Here is a 19,333-nt window from a genome sequence, read left to right as displayed (position 1 = left end):
AGTTCGTTGAGCTCTTGGATATGTAGATTAATATTTCATTAACTTTTGGAAATTTCTGATCGTCAAGTACTTATTTCCAGCACTGACTTGTTCCTTCATCTTGGTGCCTTCACACTAAGAACTCAGTGGATCTCAGTCTTCGCTTGTCATAAAAAGTTAGAAAGTCAAATCCTCAAATCAGCTCTTCCCTCTCCGAGATTTGTTCTTGCTGTGACTTGTTACCACTATCCGTTTCTGCCCGCAGTGAATGAGCGTTCATGGTGGTCTGCACTCTCACCAGCACTAAGGGTTGTGCTTTGGACAGTAACCATTCGGTATGTAGTGGTGCCTTGTTATAAGCCACAGTTCTCCAGTGACCTACAACGCTCAATGCCTATTTTCCATCTATGTCTCATCTTTGCTAAGGTACCCAGATCTTTGCTAATTTTTCAAGTTGAGTTATCCTTATATTGTTGAATTTTAATAGTTCTTTGTATTTTGAGATATTAGTCCTGAATCAGATACATGTATAGGAAATATTTTCTTCTAGTGTGTATTTTCTAATTTCTTAAATGGTGTTTAAATGGTGGTTATTTTTAAAATTTGAAGATGACTTTTAGAAATAAAGTTTGTTTGCAGGTTTTCTTTCTTGGAATACACGAATGTGTGTGCACATGCATATTGTATTTCAAAACACATTTGCAATCCAAGGTACACCAGGTTTTCTTTCCTAATATGTAGGAATTTTACAGTTGTACATTTTATTTTGAGGTCTATTGTTAATTTGAGGTCATTTCTTTTGCACCTAAATGTCTGTTGCTTGGTTAAAGGCCATCCAATAGTAAGTTGCCTTTGCTGCTTTTTCAAAGAGGAGGTGGTTGCGTTTGGTGTTTCCATTTCTAAACTGCCGCCTTCTTGTCTTGTTTTGTGTGTTGGTTCTCCAACTCCGTTCGATCTTGATTATTACAGTTTCAGATAGGAAGGTCCAAAGTGGGAGAGTGTCAGTTTTGGCTGATCTTTTTCTTACTCACTGAATCGAGTCAGTGGTTCTACAAGGTAACAACATCCTAGAGTGTTGATAGAATTGTGCCAGATCTAGCATTTAAAGAATTAAATCATCCCCGTAAAACATGTCTATTCAATTTCTACATGAAAGGTTTTAATGGTCAGAAAAATACTAAAGATTAATTTTGAAATAAAAATTGTGACTTAGAAAATAGACAAAAACAGCCTCTCATATCCACGCATGTGCTCAGAGATTCTGCACCCGACAGTGCAAAGCACACCCTCATAATGGAGTCATTTTGGAAGTGGGGAGGAATTAGAAGCTAAGTTACAGATAGGATATATAATTTGGGAAGATGCTTCTAAAATTATAATAATTCATTAGTAATAGAATTGCTTTATTATTTAGGCTGGTGGGTTGAATGGTAAATGCCACTTCAAAGTCTCCTTTCCTCCTTGTCCTCTTCTTTCTTCCTCTTTTTTCTTCTTCCTCCTCCTTTCTTCCTTTTCCTCCTCTTTCTTTCTTATCCTTTTTCCCCTTCTTTTTATTCCTTTTCCTCTTTTTAAAAAATAACCCCTAAGTAATTTTTAAAAAATAACTTAGTTTATGAGTTATAATAGGTTCTGAGCTAGTGCTGCTGGCGTGGGCATGGGCATGGGCATGGGCAGGAAGCCATCTGTAAGAATTTACCCTCGGCCAAGCCCCTAAAGAAGACCAACTTTACCTCCTCCACAGCCATCAAAGCAACTAGCTCTTTAGCTAGGGGCAAAGCCTCTCCCCACTCCATACTGTAATCCTGATGTGCTTGGTTTTGTGCAGGTCATGTGCAGCTAACCATACATAGCTCCTGTGAATTCATGAGTGCTAAAGCCATGCCCACAGGACAGACTTTCTCAGCACTCTTCTTACCTCCCATCTCTTGCGTTCTTCTACCCTCCTTTCTGTAGTATTTCTGAGCCTTTGCAGGGTTGAGATGGATGTCCTATCTAGGGCTGAGCTCTCAACAGTCACTTATTCCCAGCACTGTAGCCATTTGTCAGTCTCCATTGCCTGCTACTCATGGCAGTAAGAAGTTTCTCTGACTAAGGCTGAGAGCAACATTAATTTATTGGTATTAACAGAACCATAGAAGATAGTGTGACACCTTACCTATTTGGCAAAACATTACTATTATAATCAGTTCCACCCTGTGATTTCATATAGCCCTGGCCTTTTGACCAGATTTCTTGTACCAGACCTGAATTCTTTCCTGTGGAACAGGCCTTGATTCCAATTAGAAGGCTGTTAGCCACTCATAACTGCCATGACTATTAGTGGGCCCCTCATTCTGACAGGCCACTATCATGGGGTAAGCAGTGTATCTAACCAGCTGAAAAAAGTTTCAAAGTCAGCTCCAGCTGAATTTTTCTGTCCTCACCCAAGTGTGTTGTGTCTTCAGCAGTAGGACTTGACATCTAGTGATAATATGGAAACAAGACAATGATGATTAATATCCGGTAATGGTTTGGGGGCTTTTGGGGCTTCCCTGAATCACAGGGAAGTCTCATACCTGTCTCTGAGATTTATATTTAAGAACTCACTTCATTAGCTACCCACACAAGTCATCTCTATTTCAACACACATGCACACATGTACACACACATGCATGTATTCCCATATGCATGGTTACAAAATAGGGGGTTTCCTAAAGGCTTTTCCATGCATCTTTTATTTTGGTTAATCCTTTCTACACATATCCTCCTGTTCTCCCAACCCTTCTCACACCCATATTTTGCCTGCATGTATGTATGTGCACCATGTGTGTATCTGGTGTCTACACAGGGTAGAAGGTGAGGATTCCTTGAAATGGGAATTATAGATTGTGAGAACATGTGGTTGCTGGGAATCAAACCCAGGTTGTCTGCAAGAACAAAAAGTGCTCTTATCCACTAAGCCACTTCAGTCCTAAATAATAATTTTTCTTAAAAAGTTTGTTTTTAATGTCATAGCTATAGAATTTTAGAATATCAGAAATGAAAGTTTAAAAAACAAACAAACTGGTAGTTAAAATTCATTCTCCTTTCTCATATAGTACCAAAACTGTAGTAACAATAAATACCTATGCACATAAAAGAGTAAAAAATATAGCCTTTCCTTTCATGAAGCACATAGTTTTCCAGGCATGACAAACAGTATATTGAGGTTTGGAGCCCAGTACTAGGCTCTATGAAAACACCTATGGCAGCACATGGTTTTACCTTATGGGAATAAGGGAGCTTTTTCAGAAGGAAATGCCAGCTAACTAAAGATGAAGAGGAATTGTGAGATATCTGACTGGAGGGACGGCAGGATGAGTGACTACAAGAACTACTGAAAAGATGGTGTTCTTTGGAAAAGAGGGACACTTTGGAGTGTGTTTTGGGAATTGTGGAAAATTAGCTGTTGGTTAAGTTTCTTTTGTTTTCTTTTTACTTGTACTCACTTTTAATGATGACATACCATAAAATACAGCATATCGGCCATCTTAAAGGAAGACCTTACTCTTGCATGGTGTCTGGCTGTGTAAACTACTGACTGAAGAACACAGTAGGCCAGGCCTGGTTAAGTTTCTAAGAGAGAGACAGGTTTGAGGAAAGAGCTTGAAGAATAAACTGGATTCAAATCATTTTGAAGAATCTCCTTTTTTCATCAGTACTAAAATTTGAGCAGCTTCAGAGAGTAACAATCTTGCAAAAATGTCTACAGTGAATAGTTTTGGGACTATTTGTTGAAAGATAGAAGCTTAAGTAGATGCCATATTCCTCTTCTTGATGATGACTGATATAAAACACACTTATTTTTATATATTTAATACACAGAATTAATTTCATTCTAATATGTGACAGTGGACATCATATTGGAGAAATGTTTAAGTACCTTGTGAGGACATTGGGGTACGTGTAGTTGTCATACTTAATAACCGTCTGAAATTATGTTTAACATGGTTACAGTAATTTTAAGCTAACATTTCTGACTAGCACATTATATTTTGTGTATTCCCGTGAAATACGTTATTCTTAGTTTTTTCTTTATTCTGCTTAGCTGTTTAAAGGATGAGACTGAAAGGAAGTGCAGTTTTGTTTTGTTTTTTTGTTTGTTTGTTTGTTTGTTTTTTTGAGATGGGCTTGTTCTCTAGTTCCTCTTGCCTTAGGCTGTGATTCTGGCTTTAAGTTCTAAAGAATTTTTTTCTGAGACAGGCTTGTATGCAGCTCAGGCTGCCCTCAAACTTGCTTTATAGCTAAGGAGGATAACTTTGAAGTCCTAATCCTCTGGGCTGTACCTCCTGAATGATGGAATTATGACTGTAGCAACACACTCAGTTTATGTGGTGATGAGAGTCAAGTCCAGGTTCTTGTGCATGTTGGGCAAACACAATTCTGTCCAGGATTCAGAAAGTGGGTTTTGTTTTTTTAACATGTAGTTTGAGATTAGGGAATACATCAATTAGACTCCTGTAAAGCCTCACAACTTTATTGGTAAAGATGGTTATTGGCTGTATAAAAAAAGAAGGGAGAAGTCATTTAGTCAGCTTTAATGATGGGCACTGAAGAGATGATAGTCTAATAGTGTGTCCACATTGGGAATAACATGACTCCATTACTTAGCTTGGGTTACGATGCCACCCAAGTCAGAAGCTGAAGACCAGGTGCTACAGAAAGGGGTGACACAGCTCTGTCAGCTAGAGCCGTGTCAAGAGCATTGCTTCTTTGTTTGTTTTTGGCGCTTTATTAAGGACGGTTCATTCAGCCAATGTGTGAAATACACCAAGTGGATAGGGTTAGGGAATCCTGAAAGTGAGCTTTGCTAACAGCTAAGCAGAGCGTCCTGCTCAGGGGACATCCAGTGACTGCGGTGAGTATGAGGGCACTGACGTGAGTTGTAAAGATTGCTGTGGTAATGCTGTGCTGCTCTTCCTCTTCTTCTGAAACTGTCTCTTTTCCTTCCTTCTTCCCAACCTTCCAGAGGCTCTCCTTATAGAGAATCTCCTTTGGGTCATTTTGAAAGCTATGGAGGGACCCCCTTTTTCCAGGCTCAGAAGATGTTTGTAGATGTTCCAGATAACACAGTGATCCTGGATGAGATGACGCTCCGGCACATGGTCCAGGATTGCACAGCTGTCAAAACGCAGTTGCTGAAACTCAAGCGGCTCTTACACCAGGTGAGTACCGGATGACTATTCCAGCTTCACCTTTGGAACTTGGAAAAGAGGAGAATACATTTGTATGAATGACTCTTGTCACACCGATCAGAGTACCCACAGGAATAGCGTGGCCTGGACAGCAGGCTCCAGTTGTTCAGGGGAAGGAAGGGAGGGGAGCAGTTCAGTCTCTGGTAGCAGATTGTGTGCGAGAGGCTTCCCTCTGTCAAGGAAGGCAGTGCTAGAACCAGGGACAGACCAGCCTTCCAAGGTCCGCTCTGTTGACTGGCTTCTACCAGTTTCACCTCTTACACATGCTATACGTAGGGCCACAGGTGAAGAACAAGACTCAGTTGCAAAATATAAACCCATGCAAGAGAGTTTGGATTCAGTCTGTAATACCTGCACATTTTAATTTTATTCACTATGCAGACTTTCATTAAATTTTCACATTAATATTCCTTTTGGTGAGGGGAGGCAAGTAGGGCCTCTCTTTGTAGCTCTGGTTTTCCTGGAATTTGCTCTATGGCCAGGTTGTCCTTGAATTCACAGAGATGTGCCTATCCCTGCTTACACATATGAAACACACGAGAAAACAGTAAGAAAAGAAAAAAAAGGACAAATTAGAAGGTTGGATATTGTTTAAAAAAAAATAAGTGAACTCTTATTAGTACTCTAAGCAGAAGGCTTAGAAAGCAATTAATGAGAACAAAGCTGGGATTTTACACAATGTCTTTGTCTCCAAGGCCTGGTGCACATGTTCTAGGAAAGCCCTTAACGGGTAGTATGCCGTGAAGCATGTAAAGGGAGCTCCCAACCCCCTCTTTACCGTCCACCACTCCCATTCTCTTGCCCAAACTAAGAAGCAGAGTCTGTTTCCTCTTGAGTGGGGGCTCACTCCCGTGGCTTTGCACCGTGGTAGGCAAGGGCGCTACTGCTTACCACACTGCCGGCTGCTGGAGTTGGTTTTGTTAAAGTCTTCTCTCTGAGTTCACTTGGACAAACTCTCCTTTCCATATAAATGTTTAAAATTGTTAACTGTTGCATTTGGCCTTTAGCCTGTTTCTATTTGTTGTTACACACACCTCAGCTTTCACTGTAGTTTAAATAGGACTTTTATGTATTTAATTCTTTAACTTAACACAGTTTTGTGTGAGAGCATTGTGGAACAGTAGCCATGATCTCATCTTTTTAGCCAGAAACAGGGACCTTGAAATTTGGTTTTCAAGGTCCCCTGTATGTGTATATTATGTTTTTAAACCTAGGCCTTTGCATTATTTTAGGCTAATATTCTATGTTTTATTTCATAATTTATGATCTTGATGTTATTTTAAAATCTTGAACTAGAGACTGGGAATATACTGAAAACCGTTCTGGCGACGCCTTACCTACCTCCTTTAATTCCCTAAGGCCTGCTTCAAATGTTTTTGGTTGGAGCATAATATACATGTGAGAGTGCTTATCTCATTGACTTTCTCAGATGGAAATGTAGTGTGTACTCCATTTGGTATGAATGGGTGTGTGGCCAGCACGAATCCATAGGGAGAACATGTTCTTCTGCTTTGTTAATGGGACCATTTATTTGGTTTTTGATAAACATCAGTCTGTTTGCCTGTTTTGAACTTGGGGTGAAGTATAATATTCTTGGAACCATATAATATCCTGTCTGAGTTATTTCATTATCAATGTATTTATGGGTCCTCACTTATGTTTTGCCCCAGTGTGGAGGTTGTTGACTGTCACATTATGCAAGCATTTTATTTGTTTCACAGTTGACAGGCATTGGGCAAGTTTCCAGTTTGGGTTTTGTGACCAGCGCCACTGCAGGCTCCTAGCACATGCATTCGGATGCACATCTTTATGCACTTTTGTTTTTCTGTACCTGAATGTTAGGATTGGGTCCATCATAAAGCATGCTGGCATCGAGTTCTAGTAGACATTGAGTAGTTTGCAGAGAAGTTGTGCAGGTCCACTGTCGTTTCCTCATCTCCTGTCATGAGTCCTTTGCCTTTGTCATAGCACATTCTGCTCTCTTTCAGTTTTGGATCAGGGAAGGAAAAACTTAAGACAGAGTAATAGAAAAAATCACAATACTTCTTTGGGTCTTTTTCTTTGGGTTGTAGTGTATTTGGTCTCTATGATACATTCTCTGTCTTCTACAGGATGCTGATCTTGAGAATAAGATAAAATAATATGTACTAGTGTTTATGAAATATCAACTACAATGTGTTCCATATTTCCTGTCACTCCAGTATTGTGCACAAAACCAGGAATTTTTATTCTTTCTCTGTGTGTTTTTCTGGGCACATGTCTATGAATGTACCATGCACATATGCGTGTTTGGGCAGCCAGAAGGAATACTTGAAGCAGCTGTATCACGACTGGCACTCTGAGTTTAGAACACAGTGAGTGGTTAGTGCTTGGCGGTAGAAAACCAGAAATGGGGGTAGGGTGAGGAAGGATGAAGGGAGAGACAGTTGGTTTATAATGTCAGTGGAGACATTAAAATGAATATTATATGGCTAAGCATAAATCAACCTCAAGGAAAATATTGAAGTGAAGCATAGAAAACTGTAGTAAAATGTTATTAACATAAAGTTTAGGTTTTTTGAACTTCTTTACCAAAACTAAATACATGAGCACAAGTATAGATGGCAAAACTTGACAGCATGCAGATCTCATCACTTCATGGGGAAAAAGCATGTATGAACATGGCATCATAAAGACTGTATACTGCAGAAGGGCTCACAAATACGGAAATATGGGGAACTGCTTGACACTCATTCCCAGATTGAGAAGTGAAACAGTAGTAAGGTCCCAGTGTGTTCCTGTCTGATTGCAAACTCCTGCTTGCTAGAATCTAGTTTTCCCTATACACATTTTAGCTTTTATCCTTGTCTTAATTAGGGTTTTATTGCTGTGAAAAGGCAACATACCTATGACAACTCTTATAAAGGAAAACATTTAATTGGGGCTGGCTTACAGTTTTAGACGTTTAATCTGCTATTGTCATAGTATGCAGGCAGACATTGGGCTAGAAAAGGAACTTGGTGTTCTACATCCTGATCTGCAGACATCAGGAGACTGTGTCACAGTGAGCATAGCTTGAGCACGGGAGACCTCAGAGCCTACCCCTGCAGTGACCCTTCCTTCAACAAGGCCACACTTCCTTATACTGGGACAGCAGTGGCCCTGCCAACAGTATACGTAATCGGGCAGAGGCTTTTAAATATTCTGTAGCTTAGGCCTTCTAGCTAGGGCAGTCTCTCAACTGCTCTAAACTTGATCTGACTAACCAAGATCCTGCTAGTACTTAGCTGTCTGCAGGGACAGAATTAACAGTTGAACACACAGAGACATACCTTCACACAACTACATATCCACCCCACTACCTTCTAATAGTGCTATTCCCTAAGGCCCAAGCATTCACAACCTGAGTTTATGGGGGCCATAATTATTCATACCACCATATTCTTCTTCGTGGCCTCTGTAGGCTTATAGCCATAACATAATGCAAAATGCATTTATTCTAATTTCAAACATCCCCAAAGACTTTCATACTCTCAACAGTGTTTAAAAGTTCAAAGTCTTTCTGAAATTCATGCAGTCTCTTAACTTTAATCCTCTATAATATCAAAGTAAACATCACGTCACACACTTCCAACATACAGTGGCACAGGAGAGATATTGTCATTCCAAAACACAGGGACTGGAGAAGAGTTAGGAAACACTAGGCTAAAGCACGACAGAAAGCCTGGCTGGGCAAACTCCAAACTCTGATGTCAAAGCAGTCTTCAGATCTTAAAGTTCTTTCAGCTTTTTTTTTTTTTTTACTTCAGCAGACTTCGTTCTCTTGGGCGAATTCCACTCCTAGTGAGTAGCTTTCCTTGACAGGTGACAACTCTGGCACCTCCAACATTTTGAGGTCTCCAAGGCCATCTAAGCTACAACCCCATAGCTGCATTTGTGTAATAAACTAATGGAACTTGTAATGCTGTATGTACAGATGAATGCATGCTTACATATTCATGTATGTATATGTAGTGTATCTGAATGTGACAGGAAATTTACCTCATTCTGTGTGTCATGTCCCCTGTTCCCCAAAACCACATTTAGTAGGTAATTAATAGTATACTCAAAACTTTAAATCTGATAAACTATAAATGTAGGCGAATGAGTGATGAATAATGGAATTTTCACCATGTATGCCAAACACTAAAAACCCAGTAAGTCTACAGAGTGATAATTGTGCTGCTTTATAAAGAGACCAATGCAGAAAATGTCTGTTCTAAAGAAAGACTGAGTATTTAATATTTTTTTAATTCATAGATGATAGACGCCTAAGCAGAATGGCTAGCTTATAGTTTGGGATGACATACAAATACTAAGTAATTATCAGAATCATGTGTTACAAAGGATAGACAGTTATGTGCTGTATTACTATGTAAGATTCAGTCTGACGTGTATGATGTGAGTCTGTCATCCCTTGCAGACTGCCTGTAGGTCTAGTATAATTTTAACTAGCATTATAGCAGCATTATTTTTGGAATTTGTGAAAGCAAGTCCAAAAGTGGGAATGATAAAGGGTAAGCTTTGTGAACACTGAAAGAGACTAAGGGGTGGGGGGTGGGGACAAAACAAACAAAAAACCAGCAACACATGGAGTGGATGAGAATGGGAAGTAAGAGGAAAACACTGATGGATTTACTAATTAAGAAAGACAGGGAAAGGTTTTTAAAAAGAATTGTTGAGTTCAGTCAATAGCACAGACTAGCAGTACAGAAAATTGTTATGAGCTGAGTGGTTATATCATGGTGTGTTTGCGTCTGTTTCTCTCCCTTTCTTTCTCTTCCTTTTTTCTTCCTTCCTTCTTTTTCTTTTGGGTGGGGTGATGAGCAGTGTCCTATCAGGTGCTCCAGGGTAGCTCATTTATCGCAAGCCTGAATGGTCGGATTACAACAAGCTCGCACCACCGCACCACTGCACCACCACACCACCATGCTTAGCTGGAAGTGTGTGTTGGGGAGGGCAGCTTAGAGGGACACGCCCATATTCAGAGATGCACTTCTTAGGTTAATGACAAATTTAGACAGGTTTACACAGAGTATTCTCTCAAACTATTATGAGGGTTTTCATGTATTTCAGCAGTCATGTATTTTCAAATGCCAGCTGTTTCTCTTGTGCTTAAGATGCTATGGCTCAAGCATCTTTAGGATCAACTCACTTTTGAAAAATTGAAAATGAGGTTTTAAGGTCTCCTAGGATGTTGCTCGAATTACTAGATTTTAAACACCATAGATCAGTTATAAATAGTAGTGCTCAAAACTGTTAGCTGGCATTGGGGACTGGATTTGATATGATTGATTCATCTGTCTGTGTATCTTTGAGTTTACAAACTACTTTTGAAAATGGAAAGAAGCCTTCCCCTTGCCCTGCTGGCCTTGGTGGGTGCTCCAGGACCTGGCACTGGCCTGTCCAGACACAAAGCAGCTTTGTTGACATCACTGATGATGCACAGACTGCTCATGCTGCCAGAATGCCTTCCTGACCACATCAAGTATTCATGTCCACTGCAGCTGCTCTGGAACTCATAGGAAGGCCCCAGTTTTTGCAAACTCGCGGGAGAACCTCCTGGGTAAGATGGCATTACTAGGTTTTGCAGTGGTTAATATGTGGAAGGTAAATATCAGTTCAGAAGTCTACTTTCATACTGTCTCAAAAAAGAACACTGGGAGAAGGTTGTCTAAGATAATCCTTTCATGATCTTGTATTCATCTTTCACAAAATGCCAGTGTAGATGGGGAGTGTAGCTCAGTGGTGAGTTTTTTCGAGTGGGAACAGGAGCCTGGATTCAGCTCTTCCTCTGAAAACAGGTCTTAGTTTGTGATTCGTACATGAATTCATTAGCATTGTAATTGCACGTAGAATTCAAAGTCTAAGGAAACTGCTGGTACTTCACTCAGTAAAAGCTCATAGTATTTGGACAGGCTGCTAACCAAACTGTTCATATTTTCTTCAGTGCTACACTTTATATCTTATTTTTTCTTGTATTTGTTAAATATCCTAATGCAGAATATTCAAAACATGTAGTTCCTGGGACATGAACTCAGGCTATCGAGCTTAGTGACAAGTAACTTTACCTGGAAAGCCATCTTTAAAACTAAAATGTTTTCATTCCATTTATAATTTCCTGTTACATGTCTCAAAGTATTTTCTAATTTTGTCCCAGATACTTTCATCACAGTCAGTGTTAAATAGATAACACTATTATTGTGTCTTATTTAAGGCAGGAGCAGTCTTACTAATTCATTCAGGTAGAGAGTGTGTTGATGATCATTGAGCTCTCCTGTGCTTGGATCTAAAAAAAGTCTTTTTCCTCTTCGATCTTTTACGTCTAAATTGCTAGGCTTTTAAAAATAGAATGCAAGGTTTTTTGTTTTTTGTTTTTAAACTTAAGATGTAGAAAGCACTTAATAATAATTGATCATTGTCTTAGGCAAGCCTGTGCAGTAATCTCCTTCCCACCCCCTTACCAGTGTTAACAATATTAGCATGTGGCCTGGGGAGGTCGTACAGTTGGTACAGAGCTTGTCTGCCATGCATGAAGCTCTGGGTTTCGTTCCCACCACTCATTAAAGTAAGCTTGAGGAGATCTTTGCTGTAATCCTGGCAGTTGGGGGTTGAGTCAGGAGGATCTGAAATTTAAGGTCATCCTTAGCTGTGCAGCAATCTTGAGTCCAGCCTGTGTTTCATGACCCTGTCTGGAGAAAAGAAAATTGACTACGTGGTGCCTTGGTTTCTTTAAACTGACTTCTAATCTTAATGCCCTGGATAATAAAGAACGGTATTGGTACAAATAAAATTGTTAAGGATGTGTCAGTAACTTTGTGACCTAGAACAGCAATTTGACAGTTTCACTTATGGGCTATAGAAGCTAACTTTTTGAGGCTATGGTGTGTGTTTTAAAAGGATCACAAATGATGCCATTAATAGCACCAGCTTATGGCTTCCTTCTAGTACCTGCTTTCTGAGTGCTCTGCTCTGTATTTCCTTCCCTTTCCCTTTCCCTTTCCCTGCCCTTTCCATTGGCTCCTTCCCTCCTTACCCGCACCTTTCCTTCCTGGAGCTCTGCTGTATTGCTCAGAAGGCCTCTGACGCTCCCAGCAGGGTCCTTCCTACTGAGGTCTAGGTTTGTTTGTGTGATTACATTCCTTGTAGGTAATTGGACTAGCTTCCTATTTGTGAATTGATTCCGTTCGTTCATGACATTTTTACTTTTTAGTTACCTTGAATCTGATTTTCAGTGTTATGTTAGGACTTGTTCATCTTTGTTGTAAAGAGCATTGGTCATGTTTACTTACACACTCTTTTGTCTTGTTTTTATGGATATGGATTGATAGGATCACTTTTAACTTTGAATTTAGTTTAATTGGTAGTCTTAGGCTTACAGAGGGTATTTTTTTAATCTTAGATGAATTAAAACATTTTAGTTTTAAAGTAATTTCTCCATTTTATACAAGTTTTCAAATTTGTATATGTAGAATTAATTGTACTTGTGATGGCTCTTGATTCTCAACGTCTGAGAGATTTAATGACCCCTCTCCTGGCATTAGCCTTGGTCTGCATTCCCCACATTGCTTTGATAGTTTCTAAAGAACCTGGGGTTTTTGTTTGTTTGTTTGTTGTCATTGTTTTTGTTATTGTTTTAAAGACAGTCTCTATAGCTACGACTGGCAAATTACGGAAACTGGCCTGCCTCTCAGCCTCCCCATGCTGAGATTAATGGCAGTCACCACACCTTGGCCAAAGAAATTGTTATCAGCCTCATTGATTGTTTTTTGTTTTCCTTCCTGTCCTTCCTGTTTCATTTCTGTTCTCTACTTGTTCTTGGTCTACTGTGTTCTAGTTACAGGTGGGACACCTTTTTATTTATGTCAGCTGTTCTAATCACCACTTTCTCCAAATACCACTTTAGTTCTATTCCATATACTTTGGTCTATAACACCTTCATTTTCCTATTTCCCTACGTCTTCCTCTTTGGGCTCATGCAGGATTAGGGGTTGGTCTTTCTTTCCAGCTTCTGAGAGACCTGCTGCTGCTGAAGTGAAGCCTGTTTCCACACGACCTCGTTGATATGCTCCTTCCACTTTCCTAAACTCTCCGCTCCTGTGTTTTATGCTTGCACACTTCTGCTGTGACATGAGTGACTGAAGGTGACACTTTTTGTGATTACCCCCACACACTCCTAAGCAGACTCTGTTCATTTATTTTTCATGGTCCGTGTGTTTTTTCTTAATTAGTTATATTAGATCATCTCTGTCGATCTGTTTTCATATTCATTCTGTCATCTCAAATAAGACTTTAAATTTAGAAAAATTTAATTATTTTACCTTACATATTTTATTTGTGGGTAGAGAAATTTTCTATTTACTTCAAGAGTTAATCCATTCTTTTGAAATTTTTAAATAGCTCTTATTAGTATATTTCTTCTAGTCAGTTCTAAATTCTGTGCCATTAGGTTTCAGTGTTCATATGAGTTGATATTTTCCTGTTTGTGTATGTAGTAATTTTGTATTGTGTCTTTGATATTTCAGTTTTTCATTTTGTTTGAGTTCCATAATGCACACACACACACCTACCTCCTCCTTAGAGAGGGCAGTTCTACTCGGCTTCCGACTGGATTGAAATCATAGGTCCTTTCTCAGTGCTCTTGTCCTCTGGTCTCCATCTGCTTGGTGCTCAGCAGAGGCTAGTTGGGGCCTGTTATGGTTTAGTTTATTTCTTTCAACCTTGGATAAACTGTTTAAGAGCAGTTGTGCTTGGGCTGTGCCTAGGAATTTAGATGCAATTTAATGGTTTTCCTGATATTTTTTACCTCTGATATTTTCAGCTTGGCTGAGCTCTCTCTTTTCTTTCACCTAGAAGACTGGGCTTTTCTTTTCTTGCCCTGCTGCATAACTTCCCACAACTACACCCACAACCATTGAAAAACAGTATGTGCTATATTTTCTCCCATTCTTCTGGTGTTCTGTACAGTAGGCAGGAAGATATTTAGTCATTTGGAAGTAGGCTAAATTTTCAGACCCTCCTTTATGCAGAATTTTTTTTTTTTTTAAATAAGACTTACTCCGCATTAGCACGCCATGTCACTGGAAGGGAGATGAACTTCTTACTGAGATATATGATATGAAGTAAGCACCCCATTCCTGTCTTCTTTTCCCTCCCTTTATTTTAAAACCATTTCAAAATGTAATGTTCTGGGACTAGGGGCAATGGCCCTTTCAGTCAAACACTCATCTTGAAAAGAAAAGAATGGGAATTTTAATCCCCAGTTGTTGTGTGAAATGTCAGGTGTGTGGTAGCGCTGGAAGGCAGAGATGGGGAAGTGGGGTATCCCCGGCCTAATTGGTAAATCAGACCAGTGAATGACCATGTCTAAAGAAACGGATGTCATTTCTGAGGATGACAATGGGGTAGCTTCCTGCTTAACATGTGTACTTGTGTGCAACACACGTACACACACGACCCTCTCAGGTCTTAGTGTTTGTAAGTTCACTAGTAGAAATGACATTTATCCAATGCTGAGAATTTGGAAAGAAATCTGTATTGCTTTTTAAGCTTTGCTAAATACATGTTCTGTGGCTCATTTCTGCAGATTCTGATTGAATCTCTGTGGTATAACAAATGGATTAAACGCTCCCCCACCTCCCATTCAGGCAGCCCTAATCCCTGGTGTGGTTGAGGGGGGCAGAGTTCCTGGAGCTGCTGCAGCTGTGCTGTCCTCCAGCTCAGGTCCTCAGGGTCACTGCTGGCACGCGTCCTGCCCCGTTCATCTTTCTTGACAGTGCCTCTGTGAACGCAGGACGTTTTCAACTAGTAGTAAATCAGTCCAGAAAAGTTAGAACTAATAGTATCCTCTTTTTTATTTTGGTGTTTAAGGACAAAATACTTTCTTTTTTCACTTTTTATTAATTCTGTAGCTTGTAGAATGTTTAGGACTTATCCATCGTAAGCTTGAACTTCTGTATTTGGGCTTATATAGCACCAACTCTTTAAGACAGAGAACATTTCTGCCTCCCTCCGTGTATGTCCTTGACACTCCTCCTTAGTGCCTTTGCCTGTGTCTATCCTGATTTCCAGCAAAGAACATCACTTGCGCTTTTTACAGATGTCTTATTATGTAGAGTTATGTGACTCATATTCCTAGATACCTAGTATTTAATCAAATGAGTTTTATGGCCAAGCTTCGTTGAGTTTTTAAATTTCTGAATTGTTTACACTCAAAATGTCTATCTAAACCAAAGCAGATTTGGGTGAATTTCCTGTTTTCTTAGCTGAGTTAATTTTACATGTCTTCAGGACATTACTTATGGTTGCTTTCTGACTCTCAGGAGTTCAGTGTTCTGCAGTTTCCTTGGACTGTCTTTGCAGCTGCTCCCCGTTCCTTGCCCATTTCCTTTGGCCAGTGCAGAGGAGAGGAGCTTTGGGAAGGCTCAGCGCCTGCCCACTTGTTGTTTGCCTGTGCTTGAGTGGGGGAGCGGAGTGCAGGCAGTGCTGGTGACTGCTGTATTCCTCTCTCATGTGCTCTCTCTTTCCTGGCAGCATGACGGAAGTGGATCATTACATGATGTTCAGCTATCATTGCCATCCAGTCCAGAGCCTGAGGACGGCGATCAGATATATACGGTATGGCTAGGTATTTACATGAAGGTTTCAAAGTTTTCATTATAAAAATAATACAGCGGTAACATTTGAAGCTATGAATAATAGAGGTATCAAAACACTAGGCTTTTAGCAGGCTGTAGTAGCATGTGCCTTAGATCCCATCACCCAGAAGGCAGGGTGAAGTCTGCCTATGCTTCACAGGGGGTTCAAGGCCGCCCAGACAACTTAGTGATCTACTGTCATAAAAATGATATGAGATTGTAGCTTCAGTGGCCAAATACTTGTTTAACATCCATAAAATCATGCGTGAGATCAATTCCTAGTGCAGGAAACAGGCCAACCTAGAGCTTTGCTATCCGGGAAAACAATCAGATTTCTTCTGAACCTTTGCCATTTATGAAACTAAAATGGTAGTTTTAAAATTATCCCTTGTTGGGTGGGAAGTAATTTACGCCCGTGTTACTACTACTGTTGCTTATACCAAGGAGTAATAATTATCAAAATAAGGTCTTCAATGAAATTAAATTGTAGTATTTCATATATTCACAGAATTGAAGAAACATTAAGATAATGAGATTACCTTTTCCATGTTTGCAAATCTAATTATAGAATTGATGTATATTTTAATAAGTAATTGAAAGTATTGTAATTCTCATGTTCCTTAGATTTCAGTAGGTAGCTCCTTTACAACTACTTCTCAAGCATACACAAATACTCTTGGTTCATTTAATATTTTCAATTAAAGGTGTTCACATCCCTTTTCCAAGGTATAATTGCCCATGTTTGTTATTGCAGTAACTTAATCTCAGAACATTACTGACTTCAGATAATATGATACATTTCAATTACACATGATCCATAGGTGAGCTGAAATTCTGCTTTACTTGTCTTCTTCAATCTGAGAGCCAAACTGAGGGGTCAGCCCTGTGTTGTGACATAGCATTATAATATAAAGGAGAATGAACTTGGGAAATTCATGTGAGTTCTACTTGGACATGGCAAATGCTGCTTCCAGATGATTCAGATGGCCCAGGCTGGAAATAGAGCAGCATAGGCTGCTTCTAGGTTTCTGAGTAATTTACCAAGAGCCAAATAATATACAAAGCAATCATAATCATAAGACTATAGCACAGTAGTAACACTAGGTTAGTACTCTGGCCTTTTCCATGTGGTGTCTACCTCTTCTTACTTAGTTACTCCCAGCCATGGCATTCCACACTGCTGGTCCTGATGAAGTATTCCACATCAGCAGATCTGCAGAACACTGTTTTAAAAAGCAGTTTCATATCTGCATCCAGTTTATAACCAGTGATTTTAATGATCTTGGAGTTTAGCTAAAATTTCTGCAGCTTCGTGGCTTTTTTCCTCATATCATTTTTCTCTCAAATTTTATGAAATTTTATATATGCAAAGGATTAATTTTCAAACAAGGTCTCATGTAGTCCAGGCTATGCTAGACTGTGTTGTGTAGCTTAGGCTAACCTAAAACTCAAATCCTCCTGTGTTCACCTGGAGCTGCTGTGGTAACAAGGATGTGCCAACCGCCACACCAGGCCAGGAACCTGCTGTAAAGAGACAAAGCCAGCTTCTCCTTTCCCCTTGCCACGCTCATGGCTTTTCATCTCTAAGCTGCCCGTATGTTTAGTATTACATGATACTGAAACTGACATTAATTTACAGCCTATTTCCTCTGTACCTAGGCAGATCACTTGTTGTGTATTTCTTATTCAAGCTGAGATAGAATAGTTTATTGTGTCCTCTGTTCTCTATTTCTTTTGATTCATAGCCATTCATGTCATTCGAGTGAGCTAGAAACAGACTTGACTCCTCCCACTAGACATAAATTGCCTGTGATCACCTTGGTTCAGGCTTCTTATCTGGAGTATTGCAGTGCCCCGGGTGCAGCTTCTGGTTGCAGTATTGGTCATGTCTAGTTAATGACGTTGGCTGGTACCTTTCTCTTTAGTTCAGGCAGCACTTGTCTGACAGTGGCTCATTGAAGAACACCTCTCTCCGGTACTTAGCTGGCAGATTTATCTTTTGCTGACTTCTGAGCCAGTCTTGAAAGTTCTACTATACATTAGTTACACAGTTCTGCTATACATTAATTCTCTTTGTCCTGCCCTTGATATTTTCTAACAGACAATTTAGAAGTGTCCTTGAAATCTTAGTTGAGTGAGTTTTACATGTTGATTTCCTTTCCTGTATAACCTTGGGCTCAGTTTCTTATTATGTCAATGCAAAGCAGTTAAGCACCCTTGTAGTCAGGGTCAGAAATGCTGCTCCAGGTGGCAGCCTGGTGAGTGGTAGTGGCTATTTCCCTTTTCCTCACTGATTACATGCCAGTTGCCATTAGTTTCACTACCATGAAACTATTTTAAAGTTGTTAGTGTAAGACTTCCTTTTAGATAAACGAATAATTCATTCATTGCTTGACTTCATTGACTTTATACTTCTCATTAGAATATTTGACATAACAGCATTTTTCATATTTCAGAATGAAGATTTACTAAATGAAATAAAACAACTTAAAGAAGAATTAAAGAAAAAAGATGAAAAAATCCAACTATTAGAGCATCAGCTTGTAAGTATTATAACAGACTAAAGCCAAGGCTCTTCAGTGGGGCGGTGTTTGCTTCTATAAGACCGAGTGGGAGTGCAGCTTGACGTGACTTTTGACTCTCGAAGGTTCCTGTAGCGTTGTGTTCCGAGAACCTATGTTCCATAGAGTGTGTGACTGGACTTTGACGTACAGTGCGAAGTGTCCATGGGGTGATGTAGAGTGTGTGACTGGACGTTGACGTACAGTGCGAAGTCTCCATGTGGAGATTCTTTGATGGCTCATGGTTGATGACCTCTTCTGTGGGGATGTAAAGTTTATTTTCCTTTGGCCTGTTGATGAAGCGTAAATGGCTTTCTTTCAGACATGGTTTGAGAAATGAGTGCCTGGGCATTTTATCTCTGTGAGCAGAGACTAAATACTTAGCCTTAAGTATTGTGTTATACTGAAAGGATTCTAGAGAAGTAGTTTCATGTCTGTGGCAACGATAAATAATTTCTCAGAGTGAGGCTTACTTGAATCTTCTTAATTTTATAATTGTTGTAATTTTGAATGTTCATAAGAAAACTACTTGTATAGTACCTTGAATTCAGTTATAGGATAATTTGTAATATCTAAAAGGCCAGGTAAATAGAACTTACTGCATAAAAATTGCAAAAAACCAAAATATTTGTTGAAAGCCAAAAAACAATATGACAAAGCAGATTCAGCGTCACTGATACTAATGTCATCGAGAATGTCAAGGATATAACAGCGAACTGTGCTACTAAGGCCCTATTACAGGTGTCCGGCTCACGAATAGGAGCAGACAGATCGGATATGGTTAAAAGGGCAGTTGATTAGAATTGAGAAGAATTTATTTTTGAATTGATAATATTCTAGTACGGTAAAGTCAGTGGATCATTAAAGAGTCTCCTCAGGATGAACAACAGAGAAACAGACACGGCACCTGAAATGTTTGTATTTA

The 19,333-nt window shown here is 39.6% G+C and overlaps 1 protein-coding gene and 1 non-coding gene across 16 annotated transcripts in view; one reads left to right on the top strand and one right to left on the bottom strand.

The window, feature by feature from the left end:
- Positions 1-19,333, top strand: part of Ccser2 (coiled-coil serine-rich protein 2) — a 112,961-nt gene that overhangs the window by 71,948 nt on the left and 21,680 nt on the right. For 14 of the 15 annotated variants that reach the window (XR_015639406.1, XR_015639407.1, XM_087588232.1 and 11 more), the window contains 3 exon segments: positions 4,967-5,162; positions 15,744-15,827; positions 18,304-18,390. The exons of the other annotated variant lie outside the window; for it this stretch is intronic. Coding sequence is in view for 12 of the 14 variants with exons in the window: in XM_087588232.1 (XP_087444358.1) it covers positions 4,967-5,162; positions 15,744-15,827; positions 18,304-18,390 (367 nt within the window). In the remaining 2 variants the exon portion in view is untranslated. 15 annotated transcript variants of the gene reach the window in all.
- Positions 3,435-3,561, bottom strand: LOC120097586 (small nucleolar RNA SNORA15). The gene has a single exon (XR_015640547.1). It is a non-coding gene; the product is annotated as a small nucleolar RNA SNORA15 (small nucleolar RNA).

The sequence above is a fragment of the Rattus norvegicus genome, chromosome 16 (genome assembly GCF_021556685.1).
Source record: "Rattus norvegicus strain SHRSP/BbbUtx chromosome 16, alternate assembly SHRSP_T2T, whole genome shotgun sequence".
NCBI lineage: Eukaryota > Metazoa > Chordata > Mammalia > Rodentia > Muridae > Rattus > Rattus norvegicus.
This window is presented reverse-complemented; position numbering and strand designations above follow the sequence as displayed.